The following is a 15,627-nucleotide window of genomic DNA, read 5'->3' as shown; positions in this document are numbered from 1 at the left end:
AGATTCCTCCTTGATTTAAACAATTAGCAAATTATCACTCATGGGAGGCTAATAAACTAAAGACCAGCTCTCTGCTACCCTCTTCCCCAAAGAGTCCTGATTTGGACTATTTCTGTTTTCCCTGGGGTCAATATTCTGATTTGATCAATTTCAAGTGGCTGCTGTGACATCACTAGACAAGGATGAGATGTGCCCATATGCCCTTCCCAACTGTATAGCCAGCCAACACATCACTGATGGTCCCTCTTCTTGAAACAGCCGCAAGTGGGCCCACTGTGACTCCCATTCTCCCCTTTGTTCATATTTTCTTTCTTATTTTGAAAATGTGCTGCTAAATTCACATGAGTAAATCTGACGTCTCAGAGGACTGAAGTTTAAAAAAGTTAAATTTGGAAGGTCAGTTCATGAGAAAAGTGATTCCATTTGAGGTAGCTGGAGTTCATTACAGGTTTTCAGATGACATAGTCTGGCTCAAGGACCCACAGAGAAAGGGCAGGAGTGGCAACTTACTCGATGGTGTTCCGGTCCACCTTGCCCGTCATGTTGATGCCATAGAACTGCTGCATGGCTGCCAGGGCAGACTGCAGGGTCTCTGCTGAGCGCAGCACTGACATCCGGGGGTCTGTCGGAGGCAGGTAGCCGTACTTCTGCAGCCACACCTGCAATTCAAGCAATGTCCCTTTGCGATCAAATTTACAATGTGACAACGGCTTTATTATAATGAGTTATGTCTATAGCAGACTTCTAAACTTTATGTCCTCTACAAGGGAAGATTTGTTTAACGGTTTTGCCTCTTTTTAACTATTTAAGGGTTTTGTCTCGTTTTAACATATATTCTATAGTTTTAGTTATTTAAATGTAATTTAAGTGGTTGTTACAAATCTTTCTAATATACCTAAAAATGCTAACTGCAAAAAAAAAAAGATGATTCATTTGTTGCAAGGTGACAGTTTATAAGGCACTGCAGTAAATACTGGATAAAATCACAAACAAGATCACTCCTGCCCTCTGGGAATTCAACTTCTTAAAACTAAAGTTGGTATTTTTTCTACACTGTGACCCACTGGGACATCCTGCTAGAAGGTGAAAAAATGGGAATTTGTCACTCACTCCTAAAATGCTTGTTTCCTAAACACCTGGCCATTAACTCCAGTTGGGCTGAGTCACGCCTGTACAGGGAAGCTATAGGATTCCATCTCAACATTCTGTGTACAAATTCCATGCAACTGGTCTACTCAACTGCAGCTAGGTGTCCTCAAGGGTAGGTAAATGTTTCTCAAGCAAATAATATTCTTTCATATTTAAGGGAAGTCACTTCAATCCAAATAATGTAAGTGGGCAACTTTTCACATACAGATGAAATCAGATGATCTTAAGTAAACTTGGTCTTGTCTCTAAGGATCTTATGATTTTTATTCTCCTCTTCACCAGGGAGGGGCAATCTGGGAGGTCCATGAGAGAGAGATATGAGCTGAGCTCATATCTCAGTCATGATGACATTAACAATTCAGAGTCACTTAAGGTTATACGTAAAAAACCCAGGATATCTGGGTGGCAGGGGGGATGGGGAGAATCAGCAAAGAGCAGACATTGCCTGGTTTTACATTCTATGCATTTATTTTAAGTGTACAGTTATATGGTCAGTGCATGTCCCATCAATTTGGTCCCTTATGTAAGTTTTCCACAGGCCTCTAAGATTTCTCAAAGTGAAGTGAGCTGCTTGAAAGCCTGAAAAGGGCTGTATCATCATGACTTGGGGACAGACAGCAGGGTGCTATGTAGTGAAAGGTGTCCTCTCCCCACCTGAGTCTGTCCTTTAAGTGACAGTTCCAGGAATCCCCAGCTTTCCCCAACACCTAACACACTTCCATGTGGCCTTGCAACCTAAACACAAAGGAGTTAGGAGTTATTTTCTTGGTGAAAATAAACAGCAATTGTAGAAATTGATTCCACCAAAAGAAACCACTATTAAATATGCCAATGTTTTAACATGTGGAACACGAGGCGGGATATTTTGTGGTATTTTCAAGAAACTGATTCCCCAAAGGTGCAAAACTTTAAACACAATGCCTTGAAAATAAATAGAAACATTCATTCTAAAAGTATGTAAGAGATTAGCAATGTTTTGCTGTTAGGAAGGTTAATAGTGGAAACTCCATCAAGTAAACTCACGCATCAAACAGTGGCAATATGCCAAGATACCGGTTTCACCTACGCATACAAAGTTAGCTACCTGTCAACTGTGGGACGGTCTGAAACAGATTACATATTTTTCTGAATGAAGGCAATATATTATTTACTATGAAACTTAGTATCAATTGTCATGCAACTTCCACCAAATTAGGAGATTTTAGCTTGATTTTTAATAATACACATGCATTAGTATTCTGAAGTTGAACTCTTTTCTTCTTGTAACACATTGTTTGCATTCATTTCTTACTTGCTGGAGAGCTGATTTTGCTAGGTTATCCATGGTGCTACGCTACTGGCAATTACATTTATGAGTAAAGAGAAAACCATTAATAATAAGCCCTGTAATTTATATACAAATAGAAAGGCCATAAAAATGTAAATTTTAGGTGCATGATATAAAAATAACATGTTTTAAAAAATAAATATTTGATTTATGTCTTAGCTTTTCAAACAAATTAGTTAGAATAATAAAAAATGAATTATGATTTTTTTGTTCTTTTTTATGTCATTTATCATGAAAAGCTGTTTTTCCAAATGATTGAGAAGTGGGTAATTCTTTTTAATTATAAAATATCAGGTAAACTAAGAGAGCTACAATTTTTATGATCAAAGTTTGTTTCTTGGCCTACAGATCAATGTCATTAAGGTTATGGGTCACCTTGAGTTGATCACTCTTAATGTCACTGTTGTTTGTTAATCAAGAAATCTTTTTTTAACATCATCAAGACCTGGCCAATAATGAACCAGGCTTATAGACACAAGGAACAGACTGATGGTTTCCAGAGTGGAGGGGAGTTGGGGAACTGGGTGAAAAAGGTGAAGGGATTAAGTGTAAATTGATAGCTACAAAATAGTCTTGAGGTTGTAAAATACAGTAGGGGGAATAAAATCAATGATATTATAATAGCTACATAAGGAGCCAGGTAAGTACTGGAAATATTGGGGGGGATTACTTTGTAAAGTCTAGGATTGTCTCATCACTATGCTATACACTTGAAACTAATATAAAATCATATTGAACATAAACTGTAATTGAAATAAAGGTGAATGAATACTAAAAAAATTGGTCATTAGTGATAATTCTCAATTGAAATATATATCTTTCCACAAAGCAGTGGAGACTCAGGCATGACTATCTAGAGCAGCAATTTTCAGCTGGTATGCCACAAGAATTTTTAAAACATGCCATACCTGACTAATTAGTCAGGGGAACTGACCTCTTTCCCTTTAGATTGTCAAATGAAGAAATGACAACGGCCCACACAACATAGCCATCTGGTGTGAATGAATCAAAATTACACCTATTTTTTGACAGATTGGCCAAAAATACATTTTTTAGTGTGCCAAAGAATTTTAGTAATTAGTTTATATGTGCCATGAGATTAAAGAGGTTGAAAATTTCTGAGTTAGAGTATGATACCAGTGAGCCCTCCATGATATTTTCTTATTGAAGCAAAACTTCCATAGACAACCTTATTCTAGGTGAATGTGAAAAGCAAGTAATCATACTTACAATGCCATGCAGTATTAATTGGATCCATGGTACTTCTTTACACACATAATATTCACTGTGGAAACCACAGATGAAAACAAATACTTGATAAAATAATCTTATATTCACACAGGGAGTATCCTCTCTTGAGTTTGTTTTTGTTTTTGAGAGTCTGATCATTTTTGGTGTGACAGAAAATTAAAAAGAACTATACCAAATATCTCTAAATAATAAGATGCTAATGCTCCTTGAGGAGACCAAGTTGGTCAACAAGGTGACATAAATCTAGCCAGATACAAACTGGATGGTACACTCAAAACCACTGGTAGGAAACCACTATAATCTGGTGATAGTGCTTTGTAAACACTGACTCTTAAGTTACCAGTGAATGAAGGTCAGGTACAAACACTTGCCTGTGGTCATCATAGAAGGAACTCTGGGATAAGTACCTCATTCTATTTCTATGGAATAAAACCTTCTGGTTGCACATGCAGAGCACAGGAGATATCCTTAGCACTTTATCATTTTACAAATGAGCCATAGGAGACATGACACAGAGGAAGACCTTTCCTTCTCTCTCTTTTTTTGTTTACTACTAAATTCAAACATATAATATCTTACTTGATAAAAAGATAGTAGTGGATAAAAGGGGAAGGGACTAGACAAAGAACATGTATGAATGACCCATGAACATGGACAACAGTGTGGGAATCAACTGTGGGAGTGGGGATTGGGATGGGTGGTGCAAGGCAAAGGGGGAAAAAATGGGACAACTGTAATAGAAAAACAAAAAAATGATTTAATAAAAAATAAAATATAAAAATAATATTTAAAAATTAAATTAAATCTACACATTAGTATTTGAAAGTAATCTCCCTTTTAAAGACTAAACCATAGAGAGGAGTGGAAAGATGGCGGAGGAGTGAAAGGGAGTCACGCTGACCTCCTCCCAAAACCGAACTGGAATTGCAACTAAAAAGTGGAGTAATCACCTGGAAAGCAGTGGAGCGATAGTGGGAGAGGAACCTTGGTGCCGCGGACAGTGGATTCTACTCTCACACATCCCAACTGGTGAGAATTGCGGTGGAGGCTCGAGAGGGTAGGCTGGGTGCCCACGGGAACTGGCACCAGAGGGACATTGAAACAGCCAGTTAGCGCCGACCCCCCCCCCCCGAGAAGAACGGGGTCTGAATCATAAACAGGAACCCCTAAACTACAGCAGCTAAAGCCGAGAAAATACAGACAAAACGCAACCCCAAAAATCTTAGGGGCGCTCTCTGCCAGAGACAGGTGGCTGGGGATGCAAAGAGACATTTAAAGGGACAATGCAAAAATTGCAGTGGCAGCCACCTTCCTTGATCTCTGGGTGGCGGTGGCAGCAGGGTGGGCTGGTGCCTGGGAAAAGACTGGTGTGACACCGCGGCTAGGGGAGCCCCAGTGATAAAGCACCTCCCACGCTACAGCTACCATCTCGCTCAGGCATAAGGGCATCAATTAATCTGCCTTTTGTGCACTCCGCACACAGCTTGTGCATGTGAGCTGGGGGGCTGAGTGCAGACTGGCTGGAAGAGCCTTGAGGAGAGACTGGAGACAGAGGTGTTGGGGAAAGAACGGGAGGAGGAAACGGGAGTCCCGACTCCCTCCCCGTTGGGTAGTCTCCATTGTGGGCTGGAAAGGCGCGACCCCAAAGAGGCAGAAGCAGGGCACGCATGAACCAGACTGCCTGTGATTGAAACGCAGTCCACACAGGGGTTGGATCCTTAGCCGAAGGGGTCACAGAACTGCCCAGAGGCCCCTGATGGGAGACTAGAAACGGAGGCATTGGGGAAAGAACGGGAGGAGGAACCGGGGAGTCCCGACTCCTTCTCCTTGCCATAGTCTCCATTGCATGGGAAGAGGCCACACCCCCAAAGAGCAAAAAGCTGAAAAGCAAACATAGACACCCCCAAAACACCCAGAGCAGGCGCACACACTTGCGCCGAGTGACTGGGGAGGGTTGGCGAGAGTGTGTGTGACCCACGCGGACTGGTGAACGCTTGCACCTGCCGGCAAGGCCTCACACAGACTGGCACCCACACGGCCTGCGAGGGATTGCACAGAGGGGCAACGGCAGGCATAAATTGACCTATCCGCCGCGATTGCGGAGAGGCCCGCAAAATAAGTAGAACTGCCCAGAGTCCCTGGAGGAGAGACCAGAAACAGGATTAACTGGAGAGTCCTAGAGCTGATTTCCTCCCATTTCCGTAGTCCCCATTTGGCAAGGGGAAGCAACGCACGCAAAGAGCCAAAAGCGGGGAAAACACACAATAGAAGACCCTAAACTGACCAGTGCCGCGAACCTCGCGTGCCAGGGAGGCCAGATGAGTACGGGAGGTCGCGAATAAGCCCCCTGGTCTGGGGCAAACACATGCCAGCCCAGGCAGGTGGGGGACCCTGCCGCGCTGGGAACGCGCTCAAGGAGCCCGCGTGAGAGCACAGAGAGATCCCAAAAAATAGCCCAGCCCTGACCGAAGGGGTCACAGAGCTGCTCCAAGCAGGAGTCAGACACAGGCATTAGACTCCTGAAAGGCTCAAAAAAACAACCCAAGGCCCTATAGGGTCAACAACTGACATCATCAGAGGCAAGCCCAGAAAGAAAAGTAAAGGACAAAAATACTTAACAGACTCTCACAAAAATGGGAAGAAAAAGAAGTTCCCCTCAAATGAGTGGAAAAGGGGACTCCCCACAGAGAGAGCTAAATGAAATAGAGGCAAGGGAACTATCAGATATGGAATTCAAAACAATGGTTCTAAGGAAGCTCAATGAGCTCAGCCGGCTCAAAGATAACTATGAGAAACTGCAGAGAAACTATCAGGATCTTACAGCAAACTATAGCAACCTGGAAAAGGACATAGAAACTATCAAGAAGACACAAGAGGATATGAAGAATCCCATTTCTGAATTGAAGAACACAGTAGAAGGAATCCAAAGCAGGGTGGATGAAGCTGAGGATCAAATCAGTGAGATGGAGGACAAGGTAGAAAAAAGCTTCCAGAAAGAACAAGAAATGGAAAACGGCTCAAAAAGAATGAAGAAGCATTTAGGGAAATGCAGGACAACCTGAAACGCAATAATATCCGTATAATAGGGATACCAGAAGGAGAAGAAGAGGAGCAAGGAATAGAGAACCTCCTCGAAAAAGTAATGATGGAAAATTTCCCTAATTTGAGGAGAGAAAGGCTCTCATGGATCCAGGAGGCACAGAGGACCCCACTCAAGAGGGACCCAAGGAGGTCCACTCCAAGACACATCTTCATTAAAATGGCAAATGTCAAAGACAAAGAGAGAATCCTCAAGGCAGCAAGGGAGAAGGAGAAAGTAACATACAAGGGGGCCCCAATACGCCTAGGAGCTGACTTCTCAACAGAAACACTACAAGCCAGAAGGGAATGGCAACAAATATTCCAAGCTATGAAAAGCAAGGGCCTACAGCCAAGGCTACTCTAGGCAGCTAGACTCTCCATTAAAATAGAAGGAGAAATACGGAGTTTCCCAGACAAAAGAAAGCTAAAAGATTACATCTCTACCAAACCAGCACTCCAAGATATGCTAGGGGGACTGGTTTAAGCAGATGAAGGAAAAGAATGAGACAGAGAGGAACACAAGTACAAAGAGAAAAGATGAGTAAGTTTCTATCAGTAATATCTCTCAATGTGAATGGACTCAATGCCCCAATCAAAAGACACAGGGTAGCTGAATGGATAAGAAATCATGACCCACACATATGCAGCCTACAAGAGACCCACCTCAGAGCAAAAGACATACACAGATTGAAAGTAAAGGGATGGAAAGTAATATTCCAAGCATATGGACATGAGAAAAAGGCGGGCGTTGCCATACCTGTATCAGACAAAGTAGATTTCAAAGCAAAGGACATAAAGAGAGACCCAGAGGGGCACTTTATCATACTGAAAGGAAGAATCTCTCAAGAAGACATCAACATTGTAAACTTATATGCTCCCAATATAGGAGCCCCCAAGTTTATAAGGAAATTGTTGGATGACTTCAAAAAAGATATAGACAGCAACACACTGATAGTAGGGGATTTCAACACCCCACTGTCAAAATTGGACAGATCTTCCAAACAAAACATTAATAAACATATCGTGGCACTGAATGACACACTGAATCAAAGAGACTTAACTGACATATATAGAACCTAACATCCCAAAGAAGAAAAATACACATTCTTTTCAAATGCTCATGGCAGTTTTTCAAAGATAGACCACATGCTAGGACACAAAGCAAGCCTCAGTAAATTCAGGAAAATTGAAATAATATCTAACTTTTCTCAGACCACAAGGCCTTGAATCTCGAAATCACCCTCAAAGAGAAACTGCAAAAACTTGCAAACTCATGGAGACTGAACAGTACACTATTAAACAATGTATGGATCAATAATGAGATAAGAGAAGAAATCACAAAATTTCTGGAAACAAATGAAAATGAACAGACAACTGTCTAAAACCTATGGGACACAGCAAAGGCGGTCCTGAGAGGGAAGTTCATAGCAATACAGGCTTACCTTAAAAAGATAGAAACATTTCAAATAAAAGACCTAACACTACAACTTCAAGAACTGGAGAAACAACAACAAATAAATCCCAGAGCAAGTAGAAGGAAGGAAATAGTCAAGATTAGAGCAGAACTGAATGACATAGAGACAAAAAGAACAATTCAGAGGATCAACCAATCCAGAAGCTGGTTCTTTGAAAAGATTAATAAAGTTGACAAGCCTTTAAGTAGACTCATCAAGAAAAAAAGGGAGAGGACCCAAATTAATAATATCAGAAATGAAAGAGGAGAAATAACAATGGATACCACAGAAATACAAATGATCATCAGAAACTATTATGAACAATTATATGCCAAGAAATTTGAAAATCTTGATGAAATGGATAAATTTTTAGAAAAGTATAATCTTCCAACACTGAAGGACGAAGAAACAGAAAGCTTGAACAGACCGATAACAGCTGGGGAAATGGAAATCCAGACGGATTCCCAGGAGAATTTTACAAAATATTTAAGGAAGAGCTAACCCCTGTCCTTCTCAGACTATTCCAAAAAATCCAAGAGGAGGGAAGACTCCCAGACTCCTTCTATGAGGCCAGCATCACCCTGATCCCAAAACCAGATAAAGACCCTACAAAGAAAGAAAACTATAGGCCAATTTCGCTGATGAACATAGATGCTAAAATCCTCAACAAAATATTGGCAAACCACGTCCAGCAATACAGTCAAAAGATTATCCACCACGATTAAGTGGGATTCATCCCAGGGATGCAGGGATGGTTCAATATATGCAAATCAGTAAACGTGATACATCACATAAATCAAAGAAAAGACCAAAACCACATGATCATCTCAATAAATGCACAAAAAGCATTTGACAAGGTACAGCACCCATTTATGATCAAAACACTCAGCAATACGGGAATAAATGGGGCATTCCTCAACGTAATAAAGGCCATATATGAAAAACCTACAGCCAACATCATACTCAACGGGCAAAAACTGAAAGCTTTCCCACTAAGATCGGGAACACGACAAGGATGTCCGCTCTCACTGCTTCTTTTCAACATCGTATTGGAAGTCCTAGCCACAGCGGTCAGACAAGAGAAAGAGATAAAAGGTATCCAAATAGGAAAGGAGGAAGTAAAACTATCATTGTTTGCAGATGACATGATAGTGTACATAGAGAACCCTGTAGACTCTACCAAAAAACTCCTCAACCTAATAAGTGAATGTGGCAAAACAGCAGGATACAAAGTCAACATTCAGAAATCAAAGGCGTTTTTGTACACCAGCAATGCAATAGAAGAAGAAGAAATCAGAAAAAATATACCATTTGACATAGCACGAAAAAAGATAAAGTACCTAGGGATAAATTTAACCAAAGACACAAAAGACCTGTATGCAGAAAACTACACAACATTGAAAAAAGAAATTAAGGAAGATACAAATAAATGGAAGCATATACCGTGCTCATGTATTGGAAGAATTAATATCCTCAAAATGTCCATACTACCAAAAGCAATTTATAGATTCAACGCAATCCCTATTAAGATACCAATGACATATTTCACAGAAATAGAACAGACATGTCAAAAATTTATATGGAACCATAAACGACCCCGAATAGCTGCAGCAATTTTGAGAAAGAAACACAAAGTAGGAGGGGTCACAATACCGGACATCAAACTCTACTACAAAGCCACCATACTCAAAACAATCTGGTACTGGCACAGGAACAGACCCATAGACCAGTGGAACAGAATAGAAAGCCCAGAAATAAGCCCAGGTCTCTATGGACATCTAATATTTGACAAAGGGGGCAGAAGCATAAAATGGAGCAATAACAGCCTCTTCAACAAATGGTGATGGGAGAGCTGGATGGCTACATGCAAAAAATTGAAATTGGATCATCAGCTGACACCATACACAGAAATAAACTCAAGATAGATAAAAGACTTAAATATAAGTCGCAACACCATCAAAGTCCTAGAGGAGAACATTGGCAGGAAACTCTCAGATATCCCACGCAGCCATTTTTTCACTGATATGTCTCCTAAAGCAAGGGACAGAAAGGAAAGAATAAACAAGTGGGACCTCATAAAAATAAGAAGCTTCTGCACGGCTAAAGAAAACATCAGCAAAATGAAAAGGGAGCCAACCGTTTGGGAAAATATATTTGCTAATGATACATCAGATAGAGGCTTGATCTCCAAGATATACAAAGAACTCACTCGACTCTACTCCAAGAAGACAAACGATCCAATCAAAAAACGGGCAAAGGACCTGGGCAGATGCTTTTCTAAGGAGGAGATACAGAGGGTCCAGAGGCATTTGAAAGGATGCTCAGTATCACTAGCCATCAGAGAAATGCAGATCAAAACCACCATGAGGTACCACCTCACACCGGTCAGAATGGCCATCATAAACAGATCCACAAACAACAGGTGCTGGCGAGGCTGTGGAGAAAAGGGAACTCTAGTCCACTGTTGGTGGGAATGCAGACTGGTGCAGCCACTATGGAAAGCAGTGTGGAATTTCCTCAGAAAGCTGAAAATGGAACTGTCTTTGGATCCAGCGATTCCCCTGCTGGGACTATACCCTGAGAACACCAAAACGCCAATACAAAAGAACCTCTGCACCCCAGTGTTCATAGCAGCACAATTGACAATAGCCAAGTGTTGGAAGCAACCTAAATGCCCATCAGTAGATGACTGGATCAAAAAATATGGTACATATACACAATGGAATACTACACATCAGAAAGAAAAAAAGAAGTACTAAACTTTGGGACAGCATGGATGGAACTGGAGAGCATCATGCTAAGCGAAATAAGCCAGGGGGCGAAAGACAAATACCATATGATCTCACCTATAAGCGGAACCTAACCAACAATGCAAAGAAGCAAGGAAAATATGACCAGCAACACTGAAAGGAAAAGAAATCAACAGAGACAAGAGGGAAGGGGGGGAGGGCAGGGAAAGGGAAGGGAAGGGGAAAGTCAAGGAACATATAGCAAGGACTCATGGACAAAACCAAAGGGGAAGAGCTGAGGGAGGGAAGGTGGGAGGGGGCAAGGGAAAGAGGTGGGGGGTAAGCAGAGACAAATGAATTTAAAAAGTAAATTAATAAAAAAAAATAGAAAAAAAAAAGACTATACCATAGATATCAATCTCCACAGATGGTATTTGAAATACGTCTCTGTCTTCAGCATGATGTGAAAATATTGATTCTCCCGGATGATTGGAGATTCTAAATTTGCCTCCTGAGATTGTTTGTCCCTTCAATATTTTTTCAAAGTTTTCAAATGCATATTTGAGATTAAGGAGCAATTTCTTCTCATGTGCATTTGAGGGAAATGACATTGAATTTGTAGGAGTCATGTGAGGATTGAGAATATATAAATCTGTGACAATAATTCTTGCTCAGTAAGTCATATGTTGGGCTCACTAATAGCTCTGAGTTCTTGAAATTTTATCTGTTCAAGTTAAAACCTGTCCTTGGCATGAGGCAAGACCGAAAATTCAGGTGAGATCTGAATGGTAAAAGTGGAGAAGAAAAACAAACTACAGATCTAAAGAACCATCTGCTTGGAAATTCTCCTAGTCCCAAAACAAAAAGGGGCAGTGTGACAAATCTGGCAGATTTGTTTTGGTTTCTTTGCTTTGTTTTAGATTGCTCACTAAACAGACGTGCATTTGAGAGCACTAAAAACATGTTAAGAGAAAAACAATCAATTTGGAGGCAAAACTTGACTCCTTTATTATCAAGAGTTAGCTCGTCTCATCATTACTGGAATAACCGCCTACAGAACCTTAAATGCAACAACAAAAATCTAACCTTATTAATTTTATTAACCAATGTCACCTCAATAAATTCAATAAAAATTAAAGAAAAGAACTTCACCCTTGCATTAACACATTCAGATACCTTGCCATCTTTTAGACAAAACTCATTTCCTGCCCTTAGTTATTATTCCAATGCAGGAACAATGCGGAGAGTGCTGTTTTCTGCAGAGCAAGAAAACATACCAAGCAACAAAAGGCCAATACTTAAATATTAAATTCTGGGCTAACAGATATTGCCTTCATTAGACTAGTAAAAATGGAGTAGCAGGCATACAAAGCTTCAGTGTAATCATTTAGAAAGAATGTCTGTGTCACTAATATTTCATGTAAAACTTATATTACATTATGAAAGCTTACATTGTGAAAACTTATATTAATTCGCTCAGCAATCTACACTCGCATTTTGGGGTAATGTCCTAAAAGATGATTATCAATGAAAACAAGGAGATATTAGTAGTTCTCCTGCCTAAAGGCAAGTTCAAGCGGAGAATGTTTAGAATATATGTTCTTACTTAGTCTGTCAGGCCAGTATTAAGGGCTAGAGAAGTAAATTTTCCTCCCGTTGTTGAACTTCAAAAGTTTATCAATGCCTTAAGATAAAATGAAGACACACTATTCTTTACTAGGATGAATCACAATACAGGATCCAACACCTAGAGAAAACATCTCTAAAGGATGTTAGACAGTTTTCCAAAAAAATTTAAATGATTACACTAATGCATTTATTAGAGCAGAAAGGAATGCAATTTAGAAATTATAGAAATTATTGGAGGAAAAGGGAGGAAGGTTTTACAATTTTATTTTATCTGGAAAAATCACTTTGCAGATCATGATGCTTCCTTGTGACTCAGTCCAGTGTCTCAGGCCTCTAGTTCATTTCTAGCAAATGCGTTGCATGGCCCATGCAATGTCCACATACCTAGTCATCACATGATCCAAATAGAGGAAAGTGGCAAAGGTGAGTAGCTCATCAAATACTTTATGATAGGATGGAGAACGATTAAGTAAATATTTTGTAACATACAGATATTTCCAAGTTTTTAAGTATAAAAAAATGCCTAAAAAGTTGTAAAACTTAAATTACACATTTTCTTTGCAAAAAGACAAAAGTTTTGTCCTTTGCTATACAGACAATCATGTTCAAATGCTACATTACTCAATTAGGGCTGTTTGGGGAGTTTAAAAAAAGAACATTGAGTCTGTCCCACCACAACAAAGGTGGTATCTGACCAATGAAAGGCAAAAAATCTGCTTTGGAGAAAAGGAGTTGCAGACTGAGACCACTGTTAAAGACTGTTTGGAAATGTTTCCATTATCACACTACTTTCTACTTAAAAAGATATAAATGGGAGGGAGCGAGAAAAAAAGAAAAAGGACTCATGGACACGGACAACAATGTGGTCACTTCAGGGGTGTTGGGGGACTAAGGCAGTTAAATGGTAATGAAAAAATACAATAATATTTTTTAAAGATATAAATGTATTGTCTATTAAAATTCTCTCATAATTTCCTACTTTAATTTTCCAGCAACAGAATTTTCCACTTGTAAAATAACCTGACCAAAGGATAATTACATTTGTTAAAAATAGAAAAAAGCAACACCTTCTGATCTGTCTTCAGGACCAACTGACAAGCATCAGAGAAGATGGAAATTTACCATCTGAATTTTACCAAACCCCCTGCACAACTGACAGATAGGATTACAGCCTGAGGCTCAGAAAAGTAACTAGCTAATGATGTAATTTCCTACTTGTGCTCTGTATCCTGTATAGTATCTTTTTGGCCATGGCAATTTTTAAGAAGATTAGAAATAAAAGGATCTTGAGATTGCTCTATTCCAAACAGTTAAATCAGCATTTTCAAACTAATGAAGCATATTCAGTCTCAGAAAATACAACGATCAATGATAGTTCTAATGAAAGTGAAACAATACATATATATGATTAATAAGTAAAATACCAAAATTATTTTTGAATTTTATGTCTTTTGTAGCTCATCTTAATATTTTCATTTTGACTATGTTTTAGAATATTCACAATGTTTAGTATATTTGTTCATGAATATAATTATAAGACGGTGAAAGTTAAAAAAATTGGTGGGTGGAGATCATTGATCTCATAGAAAGAAACTACTATATTTTTAAATATAAAACTACCTTAAATCCATCAGTCTTTTCAATGTGATATTCATACTGTCCCTACAAGATGAGCAGGCAGTTTATCAACATCTATATATTATATTCTGACTACGACAGTTCCCAAGTTCTTCCTTTCTGTCCAGTGCTATTAGAGCTTCTCAACTCCTGGAGACTAAATTCCTTAGAATGACTTCCAAGTGTTCCAATATTTCTCAAAGCATCTGCCTCTTTCTTTGCTCCCTGGAACTGCTGTCTGGTTACATGGCCATTGGGCCTTGATGAGAATTGGGACTGCTACCTTCCCTGACTGCCACCATGAACCTGGTGATTTACCTGCATTATCAAGCAATTATTATCTCCACTTTACAGAGGACAGAATAAAACCCCAGAAAGATTAAAGAACTTGTAGATGATTAGATCAAAACATTATGGTACATTTACATGATGGAATACTATGCAGCAGAAAGAAAAAAAAGAACTACTACACTTCGCGACAGGATGGATGAAACTGGAGAGCATTATGCTAAGTGAAATAAGCCAGAGGGCGAAAGACGAATACCATATGATCTCACCTATAAGTGGAACCTAACTAACAAAACAAAGATGCAAGGAAAATATGACCAGCAACACTGAAAGGAAAAGAAACTAACAGAGACAAGAGGGAAGGAGGGAAGAGTGGGCAGGGGGAAAAGAAGGGAAGGGGCAAGTCAAGGAACATATAGCAAGGACTCATGGACAGAACCAAAGTGGGGAAGGATTGAGGGAGGAAGAAGGAGGAGGGGGCAGGGGAAAGTGGTGGGGGGAAGGCAGAGACAAATGTATTTGGAAAAACAAATAAATTAATTATAAAATAAAAAAAAAGAACTTGGCCAAGGACACAGCTGTATAAGAGGTGTAATGACTGTTCAAGCAAAGCCCAGACTGTTATCCTAGGTGACCTAATTCAATTTCAAATTGAGATGGCAGATCATGTGAAAACAGACCTTCAGGAGCTGACATCCCATTCGATGTCATGAAAAGATCCCAAGCTGTGGGTGATACATACATGTATGTTTTTGATGTAATACTAACTCCAATTTTGTAGCTTCTCAAATGCCAGTGCAAACAGCCTTGCACCTCTAATAACATTCTTATTTCCATGCTAGGATACTTCTTATATGTTCATAGCAGTTTTATAGTTGAAGTCACCCCTGCAGCCCCTGCCAGAGACCCACACCTCCTTCTTACTTTGTCATTCATGGCACTTTCTCATCTTCTGGAATGTTGCTTGTCAACTGTGTTTATAACTCTCTTGCTAATTTCTTGTACAATTAATCCCTGAATTACCATGGAGGTGCTGATGACAGGCCAATCTAACCCTGTCATGGTGACCTTGCCCCAATACCCAAACTGCTATAACACTGCT

At 39.8% G+C, this 15,627-nt stretch overlaps 1 protein-coding gene across 1 annotated transcript in view; it reads right to left on the bottom strand.

The window, feature by feature from the left end:
- MMP16 (matrix metallopeptidase 16) overlaps positions 1–15,627 on the bottom strand; it is a 269,641-nt gene that overhangs the window by 127,914 nt on the left and 126,100 nt on the right. The window contains exon 2 of the mRNA XM_054595067.1: positions 511–659. Within this exon, the coding sequence (XP_054451042.1) occupies positions 511–659 (149 nt within the window). The remainder of the gene's footprint in view (positions 1–510; positions 660–15,627) is intronic.

Source organism: Pteronotus mesoamericanus, unplaced genomic scaffold, assembly GCF_021234165.1.
Source record: "Pteronotus mesoamericanus isolate MK-2021 breed Mesoamerican mustached bat unplaced genomic scaffold, CSHL_Meso_final scaffold_54, whole genome shotgun sequence".
NCBI lineage: Eukaryota > Metazoa > Chordata > Mammalia > Chiroptera > Mormoopidae > Pteronotus > Pteronotus mesoamericanus.
Note: the sequence above shows the minus strand (reverse complement) of the source record. Positions and strands in the feature narration are given on the sequence as shown.